The 20,228-nt window shown below is 55.5% G+C and overlaps 2 protein-coding genes across 2 annotated transcripts; one reads left to right on the forward strand and one right to left on the reverse strand.

Moving 5' to 3' along the window:
- Positions 1-4,631: 4,631 nt before the first annotated feature.
- THBD (thrombomodulin) lies at positions 4,632-8,257 on the forward strand. Its single transcript, XM_029219455.1, has one exon. It carries the CDS (start codon positions 4,632-4,634, stop codon positions 6,384-6,386), a length of 1,755 nt encoding a protein of 584 aa, XP_029075288.1. The 3' UTR covers positions 6,387-8,257.
- A 10,444-nt stretch (positions 8,258-18,701) lies between these two features.
- On the reverse strand, positions 18,702-19,857 carry SSTR4 (somatostatin receptor 4). The gene is given in 4 exon segments (XM_029222267.1): positions 18,702-18,829; positions 18,832-19,364; positions 19,366-19,799; positions 19,801-19,857. Coding segments are annotated over 4 exon segments (1,152 nt in total).
- Between the last annotated feature and the right edge of the window lie 371 nt (positions 19,858-20,228).

A 20,228-nucleotide genomic window follows, 5' to 3' on the forward strand; every position in this document is an offset into this window, starting at 1 on the left:
ACCCAATTAAGACACAGGTAAAGAATCTGAATAGACATTCAACTAAAGAAGACACACAAATGGCCAATAAGCACATGAAAAGATGTTCAACATCATTAGCCACCAGGCAAATGTAAATCAAACCACACTGAGAAACCAGTTCACTCTCACTAGGATGGCTAGAATAAAAAATACTATTCTTTCCTCCATTTAATTGTCTTGGCACCCTTGTGAAAATTAATTGACTAAAAGTAAATACAAAAAGTTTTATTTTTGAGCATCTTTTCATGTGCTTATTGGCCATTTGTATATCTTCAAAGGGTTTATTTTTGGACTCTCAATTCTGTGCCATTGATTTATGTCTTTCCTTATGCGAGAACCACACTGTTTTGATTACTGCAGCTTTGTAGTAAATTTTGAAATCAAGAAGTGTGAATCCTTCTGTCTTGTTTCTCTTTTCCAAGATTATTTTGGTTATTCAGAGTCCCTTGAATTTCCATGTGAATTTTAGGATCAGCATGAAAATTTCTGTAGAGAAATCAGCAGATATTTTAATAGAGATTACACTGAATCTGTAGATGAATTTTGGGAATTTTTCCACCTTAACCATATTAAATCTTCCAATCCATAAACATAGGATGTCTTTTCATTTATTTAGGTGTTTTAAAATTTCTTTCAACATTGTTTGCAGTTTTCAGAGCATACATTTTGCACTTCTGTTAAATTTATTCCTAAGTATTTCATTCTTTTTTAATGCTATTGTAAACGGAATTGTTTTCTAATTTCATTTTCAATTTGTGCATTGTTAAAATGCAAGTGATTTTTATGTATTGATTTTTTAACCTGTAACGCTGAACTTGTTTATTAGTTCTTATAGTTTTTGAATAGTTTTCTTAGGATTTTCCATATACAAACAAGACAATATCATGAATAAAGAGATAATTTTATTTCTTCCTTTCCATTCTGGATGCCTTTTATTTGACTTCCATGTGGAACTGCCCTGGCTACAATCTAGCTCGAATCTCCAGCACACTACAGAGTGATGTGGTGGGAGCAGGCTGGTTTCTGATCTTAGGGGCAAAGCTTCTGGTCTTTCATCATCAAATATGGTATCAAATGTGGGGTTTGGGTAGATGCAACATATTTTCTTTTTATAAAGAATGGGCCAATAAAGTACTGTTAATTTTCACCTCACTTCTTTCTTCAAGTCTGGCTGAGAGTAAGTATTTAGTAAAGCCTGCGTTCTGCTACAGTGGCAGACTGTTGTTTATTGAGTAACGTTTGCTCACCAGGCATTTAATTTCCACTGCTAGATTCGTATGTTGCTGCATCACCACAGAGACTTAATTTTTGTGTCTGTATTTTAACATTGTTATGGCTTATAAGCATAAGGTTTTTATCTTTTAAATGTCTTTCTTCTTAATATCTAAATTATTATACTTAACATCCAGGTTAAAAGTAATATTGATGTATTTATTAGTCAAGTACTAATAGTGATTATACAGTTTTTACTCTTCTTTGTACGCGGGCCTCTCACTGTTGTGGCCTCTCCCGTTGTGGAGAACAGGCTCCGGGCGCGTAGGCTCAGCGGCCATGGCTCACGGGCCCAGCCGCTCCGCGGCATGTGGGATCTTCCCGGACCGGGGCACGAACCCATGTCCCCTGCATCGGCAGGCGGACTCTCACCAACTGCACCACCAGGGAAGCCCCAGTTTTTACTCTTCTTAAAGTTTCCCTTCTAGATTCTGATGGCAGTTTTCACAACAATTACCTTGAAAACAACAATGGTTGCAAGACGGTGTTCTTGGAATCCTAGAAGAGACACTCATATGCCCCCACCAATGGCTTCCCTGAGGTCATTACTTGGCTCTATGTGTAGACAAGAGCCGTCCAATAGCAATTTCTGCGATGATCAAGTGTTTTCTCAGTAATGTTCAATTTGTAGTCACGAGCCTGTGGGGTACTTGACATGTGGCTAGTGAGACTGAGAAACTGAATTTCTAACTTTAATGTAATGAGTTTTAGTTTAAATAACCACAGGTGATTATGGCTATTGCATTGGACAGGGTATGCACCCCTCTCCACCCTGTCCTGTGTCCTCAGGTGCTAGTGACAGGCTTTTCCACCCCGGGGGGCCTGGGGCTCTTATCACCAGCAACAATTGGGAGTCAGTCCCCACTTCTCACAGTCCCGAAGCCCTGAGCACCTGGAATTGTGCATTTCCACACATCGGTTTTCTCCTTCCCCACGGGAGACGCTTAAGTTCTAAGTCAGAGCAGGGACAGCTGCCCACGTGCTCTGGAGAGAAACACTGCCAAGCAGGGTCTTCATCAGGGGACCTAGGGGTTAACAAGTCTACGAGCAGGTGTTCATGTTAGAACTAGAAAGTTCTTTTCTACGTCTCTTAAGAAAAAAGCTGCTTGCCACACTTGATAAAGCTCTTTGGCTAAGGGTGAATCAGCTAGAACCCATCCGTGAAGTGACCCAGCCTGGTGGCGGCCAGACCTGACGCTTGAACGTCCCTCAACTCCTTTAAGGGCTGGCACGGGCTCAGAGGGCCCCGCCCTTCGTTTACGGCTTTGTCTCGCCGCCGCTGTAGTCCTGAAATCCTTTGTAAATGCTGAACAAAGGGTGTGGCTGGTCCGGTCCCCTTTCCCGTCTCACGCGCCCACCTCTGAGGTCTCTGCAGGGGCGAGTTCCAGCCGGTGTCTGGAGGCCCCGCCCCGCCCCGGGCCCGTTGCACCGAGACAGCCTCTCCAGGGCGGCCAGAGTCGTGACCCCTGACTCAGCTCTGCAGCCAGTGGGATGTCAGGCCAGCGCCTGCCCCGTCCCCACCCTGGGCTGCGCGACTCTCCGATCTGGGGGTCTTTCCTTCCTCCTCTTGGAGGGGCAGTCGCTCCCACTCCGGGGACCCTCAGACCTCGGTGTCCCTTTTCGTGGGGTACCGGGGGGCAGCGGGATATTCAGGAGGCTCTGCGCCCGCGGGCAGGCGTCAGGGGGTGCAGCGGACCACAGTGCCTCCCCCCTTTCGCTTTCGGAGTGTCCCCGCCCCGCCCCCTTGGTCACTGCGGTCAGTCTGTCCGCCGGCAGGTGCTTGTCTTCCGCAGGTGATGACACCACACTCTCCTGTTCTTTCGCAAGTCCTGGGCTCTGCTGGGCGTGGGGGCCCGATCCGCGGGTAAGACGAGGGGTCCGCGTGTCCTGCCCTGGGAGAGGCCTCTGGGTCCCCACACCCTAACCCTTTTAGCCCAAGTTCGAGTTCACCAACGTCTTTGGTTTCGTTTAGAGTTCAACAGCGCCGCCGCCTGGCGCGTCGCAGTAAGTGACCGCGGCGGAGGATGGCGCAGGGTGTTAAAAAAAAAAAAAAGTTTGCCCCTCACCGTTCTGCTTTGGACCCACCCCTCCGCATTCCTGATCCGAGAGTGAGCGGATAAGATCGCGAAAGTGACAGATTCCAGTCTCCTCCCAGCGCTCCCCACCCCGCGCGTGCCCAGGACAGCCCCTCGTCTATGTCCTTTGCCGTCCAATTGGCATTTATGTGCTCCTTCTGTGTCAATCTGATTGCTCAGCCAAAGGGAAAAACCCTCAAAAGACAGACCCTCCCTGCAAGGGCACACCACGGGTCCCTTTGGGGGTGCTAGTTGCACTGTCCCTCTGCGATGCTGGAAGAACTCAGACCAAACAGGCTAAACTCGCTCGCCCCTACAGGGCTCGGCGGGAATTCGCCTGCCACCACTTCCGAAGGGTGGCAAGACCTTGCCGCCCTGACAGTGTCCCCACGACTTTCTCACGCGATGAGATGAGGTCTGGCCGTGGCAGCTGGCGCTCAGGGACTCGTGGGTCCCCACTTGGGGACCGGGTGCTAGGCCAGTCCTCCTCCTGTGAGCGTGGTCGTCTTAGCCACGCCCGCTGTCTCCAAGCACCTCCTTCTCCGGAGCTAGGCGCCCTGGCCGGGGAGGGTGTGGCTCGCTCTCCTTGCGCTCGTGTTTTTTGGGGAAGGCCACGCCCTAGGCAGCCCCTCCCAAAACCCTCTGGGTGGCGGGCACCTCCTCCCGCAGCCCTGCAGGTCCTGGGCGCTAAGTCCCCACCTCTCATTCCAAGCCTTCCTCGCCCAGTCTCCTCTTCCCAGAGCTCCGCAATCCAGCCTTTTCCTTGAAATAGGTGGTAACAACACATTGATGAAGGAAAAGAAAGAGGACCGGAGATTAAGGAGGGCTGCGGGTTAAGCCCCTTGTAGGGCTGCACGCGTGGGGCGGGTCCTGTCGCCGTGCTGACAGAGGTGCTGTCCTCCCGGGACCCTGCGCTGCTGGCCCCGCCCGAGGACCTCCCAGCCGGGGCCGAGTTTACTCATCCCCGCGAGGTGATCCTGGGCGCGAGGGCGGGCGCAGGGCGTCCGAAGAACCCAGTAATCCGAGAATGCAGCATCAGCCCTTCCCACCAGGCACTTCCTTCCTTTTCCCGAACGTCCAGGGAGGGGGGCCGCGCACTTATAAACTCGGGCCCTGGCCCGCCCGCCTGTCAGAGGCTGCCTCGCCGGGGCTGCGCGACGCAGCCGGACGCGCCTAGTCCGGGACCGACGCGAGCGGCTGTCGCCGGCGGCGCCCTGCGCCTTTCAGCCCCGGCCGGGCCCCTGCGCGCGGCGTGTGGACACTATGCTCCGCGTCCTGCTCCTCGGCGTGTTGGCCCCCGCCGGCCTGGGGCTCCCGGCGCCCCCGGAGCCGCAGCCCCTCGGCAGCCAGTGCGTCGAGCACGACTGCTTCGCGCTCTTCCGGGGTCCCGCGACTTTCCTCGCCGCCAGCCGGGTCTGCGAGCAGCTGCGGGGCCACCTGATGACCGTGCGCTCCTCGGTTGCAGCGGATGTCATCTCCCTGCTACTGAGTGGCGACGGCAGCGATGGCCCGCGGCTCTGGATCGGCCTGCAGCTCCCGCCCGGCTGCGGCGACCCGGGGCACCACGAGCCCTTGCGCGGCTTCCAGTGGGTTACGGGCGACAACCGCACCAGCTACAGCAGGTGGGCGCGGCATCACGACGACGGGACGCCCCTCTGCGGTCCGCTGTGCGTCGCCGTCTCGGCGGACGGGGCTCTGGCACCGGGAGAGCCGGCATGGGAGGAGCTGCAGTGCGGCGCGGAGGCCGACGGCTTCCTCTGCGAGTTCAACTTCGCCGCCTCCTGCCGGCCGCTGGTTGTGGAGCCCGGCGCCGCGGCGGCCGCCGGCGTCTCCGTCACCTACAGCACCCCGTTTGGGGCCCGCGGCGCGGACTTTCAAGCGCTGCCGCTGGGCAGCTCGGCCGCCGTGATGCCCCTCGGGGTGAAGCTGGAGTGCGCGGTGCCGCCCGCTGAGGCCGAGGCGCGCTGGGGCCGGGAGGCGCCGGGCGCCTGGGCCTGCAGCGTGGAGGGCGGCGGCTGCGAGCACGCGTGCAACGAGAGCGCCGGGGCGTCGAGCTGCCTCTGCCCCGCCGACGCCGCCCTGCAGGCGGACGGGCGCTCCTGTGCGGTGCCGGCCGAGCACCCGTGCCACCAACTCTGCGAGCACTTCTGCGTCCCCGGCTTCCCCGACGCGCCCACCAACTACACGTGCATGTGCGCGACGGGCTACCGGCTGGCTGCGGACCAGCACCGGTGTGAGGACGTGGATGACTGCACGCAGGTGCCCAGTCCGTGCCCGCAGAGCTGTGTCAACACGAAGGGCGGCTTCCAGTGCCACTGCTTCCCCGGCTTCGACCTGGTGGACGGCGAGTGCGTGGAGCCTGTGGACCCGTGCTTCGGCACCAACTGCGAGTACCAGTGCCAGCCCACGGGCGGAACTGACTACCTCTGCATCTGCGCCGAGGGCTTCGCGCCCATCCCCCACGCCCCGCACAGGTGCCAGATGTTCTGCAACCAGACTTCGTGCCCGGCCGACTGCGACCCCAACAACCTGGCGATCTGCCGGTGCCCCGAGGGCTACATCCTGGACGAGGGCTCCGTGTGCACGGACATCAACGAGTGCAACAACGGCTACTGCCCTGGCGAGTGCCACAACCTCCCCGGCACCTACGAGTGCATCTGCGGGCCCGACACGGCCCTCTTCGGCCAGGCTGGCACCGACTGTGACCCCATCAAGGTGAGCGGCGGCGACCAGGGCGGCGACGAGGAGGACGGCGGCTCTGGGGCGCTCCCGGGCAGCCCGACTCCCGGCGCCACCCCTCGCCCCTCGCCCCCGCCCGCGGGGCCTCTGCATTCGGGCGTGCTCGTAGGCATCTCCATCGCGAGCCTGTCTCTGGTCGTGGCGCTTTTGGCGCTCCTCTGCCACCTGCGCAAGAAGCAAGGCACCTCGCGGGCGGAGCTGGAGTACAAGTGCGGGGTCCCCTCCAAGGAGGTGGTACTGCAGCACGTGAAGACCGAGCGGACGCCTCAGAAACTCTGAGGGACCTCCCTCCCTGGCCCAGGTGTTGGGTGGCCTTTTCCTCCCTCCTGGGCCTCATTGCTCCTCCCCTCTCCAGCCTTTCTCTCCCACTACCCCAAAGCACCTTGGCTGGTGTCAGAACTGGAGAAGACGCTCGCTCCTCTTCTTTCGCTGCTTCTACACTTGGCTATGGGGGCGGGGGGCGGGGGCGCGTTGGAAGAAGTATGGCCCCAGCCATTTCTATGATGTCATCGGACAAGTGGGCAGAGTTGGCAGTTTTACAGTGACAAGATTGCGAAGTGTCCGATGCCCTCACCGAGGGGCACAGGAGGGGTGAGTGTTCTTGGTTGGCGGCCTTGGGGCAGACTTCATCCCAGTGGACTAAGTGAAGTGTAATTGAGTCATAGACAATGACCAAGATATTTATTTTTTAAGTATTTTTTGTTCTTTGGCTTCTTTCCCTTACCCTTGTGTCTCCGGCACCCACTTTGTATCTCTCCCTCCTTTCTCCCTTCCCCTCTCTCCCCTTCTCTGTCTATATATTTATGTGCTCCCACTTGTCATGGGGCCCTTATACTATCTTTTCCAGCCCTCTCGCATTTATGAAGCCAAGCGGCATTTCAGCCCTTTCATTTCTCCCAATTTACCCCTCCCAGGAACTCGGCCAACCCACCTGAGCCACCCTACCTGTATTGGACCCTACTTCTGCCCTTAGCTGTCTGCCTGGGCAGAAGTGTTATGTGAAACAGAAACAAAAACACTAGAAATAAGAATGCTTGGGAATTTGTTCTTTCAGCAGATTTGCTAATTTGTCCTGAAATTTCAGGCTTCCACAGCAATATCATTTTAACAAAGGTTAAGATGTGAAGGGCATTTGTTAAACTAATGTTGCTGGACTATCACAGGAATTCAATGCAAGGAGATTTTCATTTTTATTTTTAAACAATGAACCTCCATTTTATTGTTGTTGTTGTTTTGATTTGGACTGAAAAGTAGTCGTTGTTAAGCTTCTTATGCAGTGTCTTTTCCCATTATTATTATTCCTATTATTATTATTATGAGTTATTTTTGACAATGTTGAAAATGTTCACATGGTTGCTCTAAACTGAGAGAAGATGGAAGCACCTCCCGGGAGACAGTGTAAGAAAGTTTTGAGCTGCAGGATTCATGCCAATGACCATTTGGACTCTCACCGTTCTTGTCATTTGTAGGCCCCAATAAAACCAGCTCTACTGGCTTCTTGAATTTGGGAGCTTGGGGATGCAGCCTGGAGCATGGCCAGTTAGGGCCTCACCTTGATCAGGCCCTCGAGAAGTTCTCCCAGTTCGGAGGGGCCTTCTAAGCCCAGCCATTTGGAACGTGGTCCAGGGACAAGAGGCTGGAGCTGCCCCTGCCAGCTGGTTAGAAATGCAGACACTCAGGCTCCATCCCACCTACTGCACGAGAATCTGCATTTTAATGAGACCAGCAGGGGGTTGTCTGCTTCGTATATTTGAGGAGAGCTGTTCCAGACAGCTTCCAACATTCTGGAATAGATTAAATATGGATGAGTAATAAGTAGCAGGCCAAGTCAGGCCCTATATTCTCAAGAAACTGAGGAATTTTCCTTTTATAGCTTTGCTTTCTGGTAGAAAAGCCTAGGTACACACCTTTAGACATTGCCACACAGGGTCTTTGGTTCAAGTAAGCTAGGAATGGAATGCTTCATGCTTCTGTGTATGGAAAAAAGCGTATCATGTAAATGTATCTTGTATAATGCAAAGGTTTTCCTCTACCATTTTGTAAACTCAGCACATTTGTACATAGTTATTTATTTATTGGAGATAAACTAGAACACAGGCAAAACTCCTGCTTATGACATCACAAGTGGAAAATAAACAAATAACAGTGCTCCTGGGTTTTGTGTCTGTTCACCTCTCTCCCCCAGCCCCCTCATTTTATGTTATTAAACGAGGCTCATGGACAATGTGGATGCCAAGAGGAGCCTTTAAAGGCTGCGCCCCCACCCCATCACTAGCTCCGTCTGCTCCAGGCTCCATCTCTGACTTTCAAAGACCTTTCCAGTGGAGATTGTTTTCACTGTAGAAGGACTTCATGTTATGTCTGTGTGCACAAATATTTATTTTTTCCTTCTGTAACCATAACAACTTCATACACAGGACTTATGCCTAAGTGTTTCAAAATATATTATAGGATTATTTGTTGGGACGAGTTAAACAGTCCTTCTTGGGGCATCTCTTAGAATCTTGGCTGTGTGTCCCTCTGTGAATGGTTTGGCATTATCTGCTCTCAGAGATATGCAAACACAAAAGTCAGTCTGTGGCTCAGAGACCAAGGTCTCATGCAGTATTAAATCATCCTCATTTCTCTTGGAGATAGGAAACACTGTCTTTTTAATACACACATTTCCTGGGCCCCTTTTCCTGGGATGGTGAAACTGGCTGAATTTTATATGCAATGTTCTGAAAGTTTTCAGAAAGCAAAAGTTGGAAGAAAATTGAATTCAGTCAAATATCCAAATATTTTTATACATTTGGATCATGCCGAATTTCTCAGTTTTAATCTGAGTAGTTGCTGTCGTGAAGATGCAGTTGGAGATGTCAACGTCCATCCTGGATGAAGGAGACGGCTTTGGGGTGTGTGTGGAGTGGGTGATAGGCGAGGGGTGCCTTACCGAGATGGCCAGTGCAGCAGTGTTGCCCCCAGGACTCGGAAGGCTAGCAGAAAACCAGATTCAATAAGAGGTATGTGTGAAGGAAGAACTCGATGAGTGGGAGAAAAGCAGGTGCAGATAAATCATGCTGGGGGTTGAGAGGGGAGAGTGATACCTTACCAATCACCCTCACCACCTACCCTTCCACTTTTCAAAAGGGTCTGCTCCCAGGAGCAGTCAAATTGACTGTCAGAGTCTCATTGCTTTAGGATGTCTTCTTCCAAAGAAGAGATCCTTTCTCAAGAACACAAGAAAACCAAAACACGCTTTCAAGACTCAGAGGCAAGAACCCTTACTGGGGAACCTTGGACCCCAGGACACCGGCAGGGTGAGGCGGGGCGAGGCGCAGACCCTCGCGATGTGCCTCACTTCCTGTCCTGTGGGAGATCCAACTCTCTGTGTACAGGCTTCACCTGAACTTGAGATTTCCAAACTTCAGCCTCTCTCTGAGAAAGACACCATATAAACAAATCACTTAACTCTAAAAATGACCCCCCAGCATTTCAAACCTGGGTGGCCCTTGTGAAATGGGCCGCGGGCCCTGCCTTCTATTCACATCGTTGTCATCTAGGTCTCCCAGTCTCAGCAGCGGTGTGCGGTGTGTGTTCGCTGATGGCGTTCCAGGGTTCATGGGGCCTGGGGAAGAAGGCCAGGGTGGATGAGTCAGAATTTGATTTTATGACTCAAATGACTTTTTTGCCCTCAGACCGAACCGCTTGGATCAGTTCAGCAAATATTTATTGAGCATGTGCTCTGTCACTGGTGGGTGACAGGCATGGTGACAAACCCCTGCCTTGAGAAGCTTGAGCTCTGGTGGGGGAGACAGACATACAACAAACAATTCCTGCCCGCCCCCCCCCCCAAACTGGAATTGCCTCTGAAACAGTGGTAGGAGCCGGGGGGGAAGAGCACAGCACGACAGGGCTGGAGAGCCTGCTGGGCCAGCTGACAATTCTGGATGTGAAGGAGAAGCAGGGGTTGGTCAAACACAGAGCTGAGGGCAGAGCAGTCCGGGTGGAAGGCACAGCACGTGCAAAGACCCTGTGCTGGGAAGAGTCTTGGCAGAGGGTGTGGAGTGAGGTGAGCAAGGAGGAGGGGGTCCAGGATGAGGCTGCAGATGTGGGATGCAGAGAGAAAAGTGGAGGGGGGGACCATAGGTCAGCTTAGAGATGTCGAATTCTATCCTCGGTGCAAGTGGATGAGTTTCATAAGAGCGCGCTTGTGCTCCATTTACGCACGGAAATCATTTGAGAAGGTAACACCTACTTCTAGACTTATTCACATGTCCCCACGGCAACACTTGCACAGTTTGCATTGTAAGAATCCAGCAGGGCCAACAAAGAGTGTGGGTGTCATGCACCCCAGATCTGAATCCCAGCCTGACATGGGTGGTCACATGGCCATGGGCACCACACAACCCCTAAGACTGGGAGTACCCCGGTGGCCTAGTGGTTAGGATTCGGTGCTTTCACTGGCATGGCCCGGGTTCAATTCCTGGTTGGGGAACTGAAATCCCACAAGATGCACATTGCAGCCAAAAAAAAAAGAAAAAAGAAAAAAACCCTAAGGCTGTAAACAGGATGCTGGCCCGGCCCCCTCTGGGGTTTCCATGAGGATTAGGTGAAGGGAACTGGCCCAGGTCTGGCACACAGTAGGTGCTCCATAAACGGGGCATGCGTGACAATGAACTGGTGGGTGTGTAAGTGGATAAAGCAAAAGGACGTGTTGGGATCTGGAGTGTCTTGAGGGCAAGTTCAAGGTTTCCAGAAAGTGGAAAGCGTTCTTTCCAGGCATGGTGTGGTCAGGTGGAAGGGCTGCTGTCCCACCTGGGCACGTGTCCTGGTGGGGTCTCAGGCATCAGGCAGAGCCGCAGGAGGGGAGGCTCGCACAGCGGAGATGCAGCCCCTCCTCAGCTGTAAAATCCATTTCAAAGACCCATTCTCCCTGCTTACAGGCCCATCAAAGTCTGGCGGAGCAGAGCCCCCTCCACTGTGCTCCTAGGGAGGCCACAGAGGAGGAGTGACCACAGCCCGAAGCGCCCTCCAACTCCAGCTGCCACTTGGGGCCCCAAGTCTAGTCACACCAAAGAGGAACATGCCAAAGAGGAAAGAAACTTCAGTTCAAAACAAGGGACTGGCCCTGTGTCCACAACTGTCCCGGTGGGACTCTGGGCCAGTGCCTGGCCTCGCCCGCCGTCTGTCCACCACAGAGGGCACCGCAGGGGGCCGTGGGCCTGGGCACCCAGCCCCCCGGGGAGTCACAGGCCCCTGGACTGTAAAACCCGCCCTTTTTAGCAAAGAGTTCTCTGAGTCCTGAAGAGCACACATTCGTGGAACTACTGCCGTCATCAGTATATAGAATATGTTCATGACACCAGAAAGTTCCCTCCTGTCCTTCCCCCTCTACTGACGCTGGAGTTGTCTACACAACGGGCCAGATAAAGCCTTTTTCCCCTCTGATGCTCGCTATGCCCTTAGGATCTCCCTGAACCAAGGACCCTGTGTTTTCATGTTTGAATCACAAAGACAAGATTTTCCAAGGAATGACCAGACAGACAGCTTCTCTTCCGTTTCAGCAAACAGGTTTTAACAAAACGCAGCTCACATGTCTCCCAAAGCCTTGCTCATTCACCCCGCGTTCGGGCCCGGGTTGACCGAAATCCTGGCAGCCCACCCGAGTGTGTAAAGACACACAAAGCAAGACGGGAAGCCTGCACATCACACATTTCAGGGAGGAGGGGCACCTTGAGGCACGCAGTAGGAAGTAAGGAAATGCTGCTGCCCACGGAATCCCAACGGGCCCCCCTGCACGGCCACAGCCCTTCCTGAGGCTCCTGGGCGTGACCTTCTCATGTGGACTGGGCAGGTGGCAGAAGACCCCCAAGCTCACAGTGGTCGTGTGTCGAATGGGGGTTAATCATTATGCCATCTCTTCGAGGAAAACCGAGGTTACGAAGAAGATAGAAAAACATGTTTCCGTGGTTGTCGTGACTCGGTGGGGGGCACCCGAGCACATCTGAAAACATCCCTGACCTTCTCGGCATTTCTTTGGAAAATAATACAGGCTACGCCCGACTCTGTCTGTCTTGTTCAGAATGTGTGCCCGGGTTCAGCGCTATCTCTTTTTTGTTTTGAGAGCCCTTCTTCCTTTTTTTGGTCAGCAGGCTCAGATGTAGGCAAACAACAGATTTCCTCTCACAAGAGAAACGAAATATTGTTTTAACATCAGATTCTAACAGAATCAAAATCCTCTTCAGCCTGTTTTGAAAGCGTGATTGCGAAAGACAGAAGGACCCTGGGGATGGTTAGTTCAGTCACGACTGCTGGAAATGGTGGAAACAAAATGGGGCAGCAGAAGCAGCAGGGTTTCAGGGATCCAGTGGAAAAAAAACCCAAGATTCCAAACTGGGGTCCGTGGTGATGACGCCCCCAACCCCAGGCCAGACATGTCCCCCGACTGCACCTGAAATAACGTTCTCCTGAACAAGACATCCACGAGCTGCACCATCCTGGGAAGCCCCTCTCCTGCACACTCGACTTAGGGCAGGGTTTCCCTGTCCTCCTGGAATCTTCTCCTGTCCTCACCTGGAGGCTGGCCCCAGCTGCTCGCTCTGAGCTATTGGACTCAAGCAAACCTTCCCTCGGCTACCCAGTGAGGAAGAGGAAGAGGAAGACGGGGCTTGCCTCAGTCTCCTGTACCCTCCCCCCTTCCTTCTGCCTCCCCCCTTAATTCCATTAGACTTCCTTGAGCCCATGGACCCCTACTCCTGCAGCCATGCCGGAGATCCGCACCCCCTACCCTGCACTCTTGTATTGGACAGATGGTTCGTTGTTCAATTCGTCTTGAAATGGTGATCGAAACCAGAAGCACCAGTTTTGGCCCTTCTCTGCCAGCACTGACTCCCCCCTTTCTTCAAGCATCTTCGCCCTTGTCCTAAGAGGTAGGACTTGGGGAATCCCACGGGAACAGGAGGAGAAAGGGAAGCCCGAGGGCACAGGGCAAGGCCCCCTCTCTGTGGTTTGTCTGCATTTGCAGAGCGAGGGAATCAGCCTCAATCAATGGGGCTGAGACGATGCAGCACGAGCCCAGCAGCCAGCCGTCCAGGCCGCGATGGACAGATGGGGCTGGGTCCTGAGGAAGAGCTGGCTCTGCGGAGCTGCGGGGGAGCTCTGAGCCCCGGAGGGGAGGGGCAGCCATGCTGAGGAGGCAGCAACCTGCCCGGCACTTGCTCAAGCCCTGGGTTGTGGTTTGTGGGGGGTGGTTTCTGGAGCCCAGGCTGCTGCTTCAAATCCAGGCGATCAGGAGGGCAGAGCTCCCTGCGTGGGGATGTGGGGAGACGGTGTGCTGGGGTGGCCTGCCGGCATCTGGGGAGCAGCGTCCCCAGTTCTCTCCCCTTCGGGTCCTCCCCATGCTGCCCCCTCAGCACATGGGTCACGGCCACCGAGAGGGAAGGACACGGTCCTGGAGCCAGTCCCCAGCTTGACTGAGGTGGCAGTTAAACGAGGGTAACCTTATACATGTCAAAATGCACAGAACTGTACACCTAAAAAGAGTGACTTTTACCACGTATACATTATACTCCCATAAAAATAGATTAGAAAGAAATCACAGCCTCCTCGGAATGGCTAAAGAAAGCTGGATGCAAAAAAATACAGAAACCAACCAAACACAACCCCCCTTCCCCAAATATACCCCCAGCACCTTGCACGCACCACCCTGTCCTCCTGAGCTGCTGTGCCGCTGTCTGAGCCGTGAGCCTCCTGGGCCTGCCTTGCACACCTGGGCTGGATGCTCTTGCTTTGTCCTTTCTCCAGGGGCCACACAGCATCCCTGCGGCCGCGCTGGGCTGGTGAGCAGTGACCTGCCCCTGGTCTGTGTGTCCCCAAATCTGTTTTCTCACCCGGCGCACTGTCCACACCTCGCCAGGTGCCGGGTGGAGCTCACGGTGTCCTCATAACAGGAAGCCTCGGGTCTTACTTTGGTGGTCAGCGCTCCTTTTCTAGGCAACATGGTTGATGATCTGGGACTTCCTCAATATTGGTTCCCTCATTTTCAAAAGAGCCCCTCCCTGTTAGACACTATACCAATCCAGTCATAGGACCAGGGACCCTGCCTTCTTGTTGAAAACATTAAAAGGATGAGAACACGATCCTCCTGCCAATCTCCCCCTGAAAAGTGGAGGGCACATGCGCCCCGGCTTCACAGGGACTTGGAGTCATCCATGGGTTTCTTGACCAGGTGGACCTGCACCTCTCATCGTTACCACCGTCCCACGGCCGGGTCCTAAGTCCTCAATGGGGCCTATGAGGTCCTCGTCTGCTGATGCCTCCCACTGACCGGGCACCGCTGGCCTCTGTTCCAGTCACCCTGGGCACTCTCAGTGCCTCCCTTCCTGGCCGCTGGCACACACCATCCCCTCTGCTTCGGCCCTTCTGCCCACCCTTCTCATCCTGGTTTCTCCCACACAACTCATGGAGGACGTCGCCCCCCTCAGCCTTCCTGGGGAGGCTGCCCTGCACAAGGTCGCCTCACAGAGACCAGATCACTTCCCCGATGGTTCTTATTTTGGCTTAGAAGCACACTCTCATTCCTGTGCTGATCTGATTAATGCCCGTGGTTGCCACTAACCAACCTCCAGGCTCCTCGAGGGCAGAGCGCTGTCCACGGAGGCCCCAGCCCCGCCCTGCCCTGACAGAAGCGGCAGGGGGTGTGCAGTCTGTATGCCTCTGCCCCCTTCCCCTGCCCCCTGTACTCGCCTCCCCAGAGCAGGGCATCGGGGTGTGGTGCCCACTGACCGGGTGCAACAGGACAGGCCTCCGCATTCTGACATTTGTGCTGAAGGAATCTGAGGTTATCCCATTATCTCCTTAAGAAGAGGGAAGACGCGGAATGGGGATGCTTCTTGGCAGACCGCCTGACGGAGAACAGCTTCGATGTGCAGATCTGCAGGAATTTTCCCAGCCACTGCTCAGGCTGCCAAGTTCGATTTCTGAGGTAGCACAGCCAACACAGACCTCTCTTGTTGTTTTTCCCTTTGATATCAGCGTTGGCACCTAAGGCGTCTAGGTAGGATGTTTTTATGGTGAAGTGAAGCCAAGAATTTAAAGATAAATGTGCAAATTGCATTCATGTTTGCAGAAAACATAGTGCTGACAAACTTGGCAAGAACTCCGATGAGTGACCACCTGTCACGTGCAAATACCATCTTCCTGATTGTCTGGAAAAATTAAACACCTGGCTGGTCACTAAACAGTACATTAAAGGCAATTTTAAAAGGTAAAGCCAGCTCATTGCTGGAGGGTACCTGGAGGCTGTTTCTACCTGGATAAAGATGTTTTCATTCCTCCCTGATGATCGAGGAAGGATACGGTGGAAACTGGTATTCTTGCATTGGTCAGAAACGCAGAAGTCTTATTTCCTTTTCGGTTAGTGTGTTGATCTATTTGTTTTTATAGCCACAAACAGAGAAACAACCACTGTATGCTTGAAATACAGTGGATTTCAACTCAAAAAAAAAAAAGTTTTCATTCCTGATGCAGCCAAAGGCTGTGATCCCCTAGTCTCGGTAAATGGAGCAGCACCGAGGTCAAAGGCTGTCTGCACAGCTGATACCCCAGGCCAGCAAAATGTGCTAGTGTCTTCAGACCTCGAGGGAGGGTTTTATGCAGCCGTTACAAAGGCCCCCCGTTGCTACAGCTGGCAGTACCTCGCCTCTAGTGCATCCCTGACAAATGATCGGCATGTTTTGCGGCTACAGGGTTGTTAAGCCCCAGGAGTCGAGAAGGTCCTGCAGCTGAAAAGGAGGACGGCCAGCAAGACTCTCCCCGCTCCACCGTATGATTTATGACTCCAAGGTCAAAGGCAGTGTCAGTGCTCACTTTTAACAGGTTATGGAGAGAGCAGTCTGCACAGAAGAATGCTGTCGTCCCCTCCCACCACCGCAGCACCTTGCTCCAGCGTTCCTGATAAAAGAGAGCCACAGCTGGAAAGAACTCGAAACTCACAGTCTCCCTTTGTGCGTGTTTCAGGTGGGAAACTGAGGCTCAGTGAGGTTACAGCACTCCCCACGGGGCTGGCTGCGCGGAGCTCCCCTGCCTCCAGGGACTTTTCTTTCCATCACCTGAGGCTGCCTTGCCTTCAACCATCACCAACTAAGTTGAAAACGTTGCATTTTTAAGTACTCAGCAGAGCAGGAGTGTTGTCAAGACTCCGGGTCGGTGCCCCGTCTTGCCCGTCAGAGAGTGTGCCCAGTGTGAGTCACCGTGGGCGATCCGAGAGAGGACCCCACGCCCTACCCAGGCTGTGGTAGAGGCCCGGCAGCGCATTCAGACCACTGACTGTGCTGTGAACCCCTCACCTCGCTGCCATCAGCCTGCGTGGTTCACACAGGTCAGTTCAACCGCATCTATCAAGTGGCCGCCCTGCAAGGCACCGCCAGGCACTGGGGAACAAAGAAACAGTTCACTTTCAAAGGCTGTCAAGAGGTTACGGTTACAGGAGGCCCAGCACCGACTGCCTCCAGATGCCCAGGGTAACTCTAGTGTGTACTGCCAGGGCGGGGGTGGTCTGGTCGTGTCTGCGTGCATGTGTTTGTGTGTGCATGTGTACGTGTGCATGTGGGTTCAAGGGGCTCCGTGTCTTAGTTAGGAGTTTCCAATCCACAGCCATGTCTCCAGTCTGTAGTGCAGACTTGGCTACACATTTTCTCTCTGAGACAGATGGGGACCACCCAGTGCAGACCCGGAACATCTGCATATCCACCTCGTCCCCAGCCTACACACCACACTGATCGCCACTGATCACTGCTTCCAGGTCACTGGGCTGGCTAGTCACGTGCAGGAGTAGGTGCCCAATGGTAAGGCTGTTTCTTTTTTCATTCATGAAGGGAGAAGCTGGCATCTACAGCCACGTGGACAGAACCATCAGGTTAGTCCTCTAAGAGTCACCGTGTGCTGGCTAGGGAAGGGCCTCCTGATTTTAGAGGCAGAACTCTGAGGACCTGGGTTCAGTCCCTTGCCGGGTCACATGACACTGGATGCAGGACCCGAACTTGGCTCTCCTGCCCGTTCCTGGAACATCAGGGGTCTGCTCACATCCCTGAAGCCTGGCTTTGGCCCGATCGCTTCAGGGAAGGGCCTTGTTCCCTTTGCCCCGGCTCTCAGGGAGGAGCCCTGGCCCATGGTGGAAGCGGGGCATCCCCTCTGGGCCCTGCCTCAGCCTTCTTTAGCTCCCTAGCAGCCCCCTGTGCCCACCTTGGAGCCTGCAGGCTGCCGGAGGAGACATGAGTCTGGCAGGTCCCGGACCAGGTCAGGCCCAGGACGTTTTTTCTCTTGAAGCCTCCTTGCCAGGAAGCCGTGAGCTCCACAAGCCTGACCCTCGGGTGAGCGGAGGGGCCTCTCCTCAGAGGCCCTGCTTCCCGCCTGCCCCAGTATCTTCCTCTCACCGTCAGGACCCCCGAGCCAAAGCCAGGAGTGTCCTTGGCTGAGCTGAGCCGGGGCCCCCGTGGCGCTCCCTGTACACAGAACAGCCCGCTTGCCGTCCAGCCTCCCACAGAAGCCCTACCCGCATCTCCGCAGCCCCCGCCTCCACTTTTGGCAGGAAGCAGGATCAAAGCTCCTCTTAGGCCAGTTTTGTCCTTTGGGGAAAGATAATTTATCCTTGCGTGAACATCAGGCAGAAACTTATGGCCTTTTACTGTGTTCAGCCTACGTTTGTTTATTATCTACATCTGGCTGATGTTATCCTGAATATAGACCTTTTTTTAATAGCGGTGATAGAGCTGCTTCCTCCATTCAAACTCCGGGCTGATTTCCATCTGCCTTCTCTGGGCTTCTTTCGCCTTCCCTTGCTCCCCTCCCACCCAGAGGGAGGGGGCAAGAAATCCCATCATTGGAGCTAGATGAGATTTATCCTCTCCGCTTTTTTATTATGGACCTGGTTTCACACCTCGTAATAAACCCCACTCCAGGTCTCTCTAAACCTTTTCTACTCACAAAAAGCCTGCTACCGTCCCAGGACAACCAGGGTGACACTTGTGATTGCAAGCAGGCACTGGGCCGGGGGGTGGTCAGGGGGTGACAGAGTCTGGGCCCGAGGCTGTCACACACAAATGTCTCTGCACAAGGGCCCCGGAACAGCAGCAAAGGGAAAGCACTGGGAGGCATCTCCCTTCCTCCCCCTCTTTCCAAACACACTGTGTCCCCACCACAGGCAGAGAGAGAGTCTGCGCAGAGCAGGGGTGCCGGGTCCCTCCACCCTCCGGACAGTCCTCTCCCAGGCAGAGCTGCTGTAACAAGTCACATGCAGGGGGCCACTGCTCCCTGGCATCCTCCCTTCTCCTCCCCTCAAAACACAGCCAGAGTTTCAGGAATGATTCACATCCTAGATCAGGTCTCAGAGGGTCCTACCCCCATGGAAGCATCCTTCTGAAAGCCAGTATCCTGGGGAGAGGGGAAGCCTGAGGGGCTCTGATGCTCTTGGGGGTGCACGAAGACTGCGGGAAGCAGGTGCCTGTGGAGGAAGGTGGTGGTTCTCAGGGGAGCATCCAGCACGAGCGGTCTGCTGGGCTGTAGGTGGTGCAGATCCCTTGGAGGTGGCCTCGCTGGGTGGGTGGTGAGGGCATCTCAGAAGGTGGTGGTCCTGGTGAGGGGGACCTGCTTGCGGCTGGGTTCTGGTTGCCTGGGCTCCTGCTGGCAGGGGAGTGGGGGGCATGAGACTCCCGCGTCCCCTCCGCTCTTGAGGGCGGTGGACTACTGTCCAGTGGCTCTTGGTCTGCACCGCCAGAGGCATCCAGGAGACAGCAGCGCAGGCAGAGAGCCCGCTGGAAGGACCTGCGGAAGTCGTCACAGAGGAAGCCGTAGAGGACGGGGTGGGCGCAGCTGTTGGCGTGGCTGTGGATGAGGGACACGTGGTGGACGGGGGCATCCAGGCCCGTCACAGAGAGGTTCAGCAGCTGCACCGCGTAGAAAGGCAGCCAGCAGAGCACGAAGACGGCCGCCACCGCCAGCACCAGCCACGCGACCTTCTTCTCGGAGTGCTTCCGCCGCTGCCAGCCGGCCGGCAGCGCCAGCGCCCACATCTTGCCCACGATGAGCACGTAGCACGGGCCGACGGCCGGGACGGGCAGCAGGAAGCCCGGCAGGAAAGTGCAGACCACGAAGACCGCAGACCACACTGGGTGCGGCCAGTGCAGGTCGCAGGCCACGGCCCTGCCGCCGCGAGCCGGCCTGGTGCTGGCGAAGGCGGCAATGGTCTGGGTGACCAGCGAGGACGACAGCCACACACCCGCTGACCAGTCTGGCCACGCCGGGCCGGCGGCAGGTGGCAGCGCGCAGCGGGCGCACCCCAGCCAGGTAGCGGTCCACGCTGAGCACGGCCAGGCAGAAGACGCTGGGGAATGAGTTGAGGCCGTCCACACTAAGCACCGCGCGGCACAGCGCCGGGCCGAAGGGCCAGTGGTGCAGGGTGGCCGACGAGGCCACGAAGGGCACGCTCAGCATGAAGAGCTCATCGGCCACAGCCAGGTTCAGTAGGTAGATGTTGGTGGCCGTCTTCACCTTGGCGTAGCGGAGGATCACGAAGATGACCAGGGCGTTGCCCACCACGCACACCAACGCGGAGACGCACTGGATGGCTACCGTGCCCGCCGCCCCCGCGCCCCAGGTCCCCACCGCCGCCGCCTCCTCCGTCCCGGGGGTGCCTCTGGCGTTGGTCGCCGGGGGGCCAGGCCGTCTCGAGTCTTTCCTCGCCCCCGGGAGGTGGCGTCGGGGGAGCGCTCATCCCGGGATGGGGGAGGCCGGGAAGGCGGTGGCGGCGGCGCGGCGGAGCGGGCATGGACGGCGCTGCCCCCCGGAGACCGGCGGGGCTTCGGGGCAGACGGGCGCCTTTCCCTGCTCCGCCCAAAGCTGGGCGCTCCCGCCCACCCGCGCCCAGCCCTGCCCCACGCAGACCCCGGCTTCTCCGGCTCTTTGCCACCTTCCCCCCTGCTCTGCTCTCCGGCACCCGCAGCCGCGGGGGCAGGGTGGCCTGGAGTCCTCCGTTTGGATCCTGAGGCCCCCGGGATGGCGGGGACTCACCTGTGCGCACAGAGCCAATTGCGCTGACATCCTCCCATCTCCAAACCCGCCCCTGTCCCGTTCATCCTCTGAAGA

This window comes from Monodon monoceros, unplaced genomic scaffold (assembly GCF_005190385.1).
Source record: "Monodon monoceros isolate NGI ecotype Baffin Bay Population unplaced genomic scaffold, NGI_Narwhal_1 Super_Scaffold_13, whole genome shotgun sequence".
NCBI lineage: Eukaryota > Metazoa > Chordata > Mammalia > Artiodactyla > Monodontidae > Monodon > Monodon monoceros.

Excerpts from the sequence above, each read along its gene's own strand:
- THBD (XM_029219455.1), top strand. The coding sequence starts at position 4,632 with ATGCTCCGCGTCCTGCTCCTCGGCGTGTTGGCCCCCGCCGGCCTGGGG.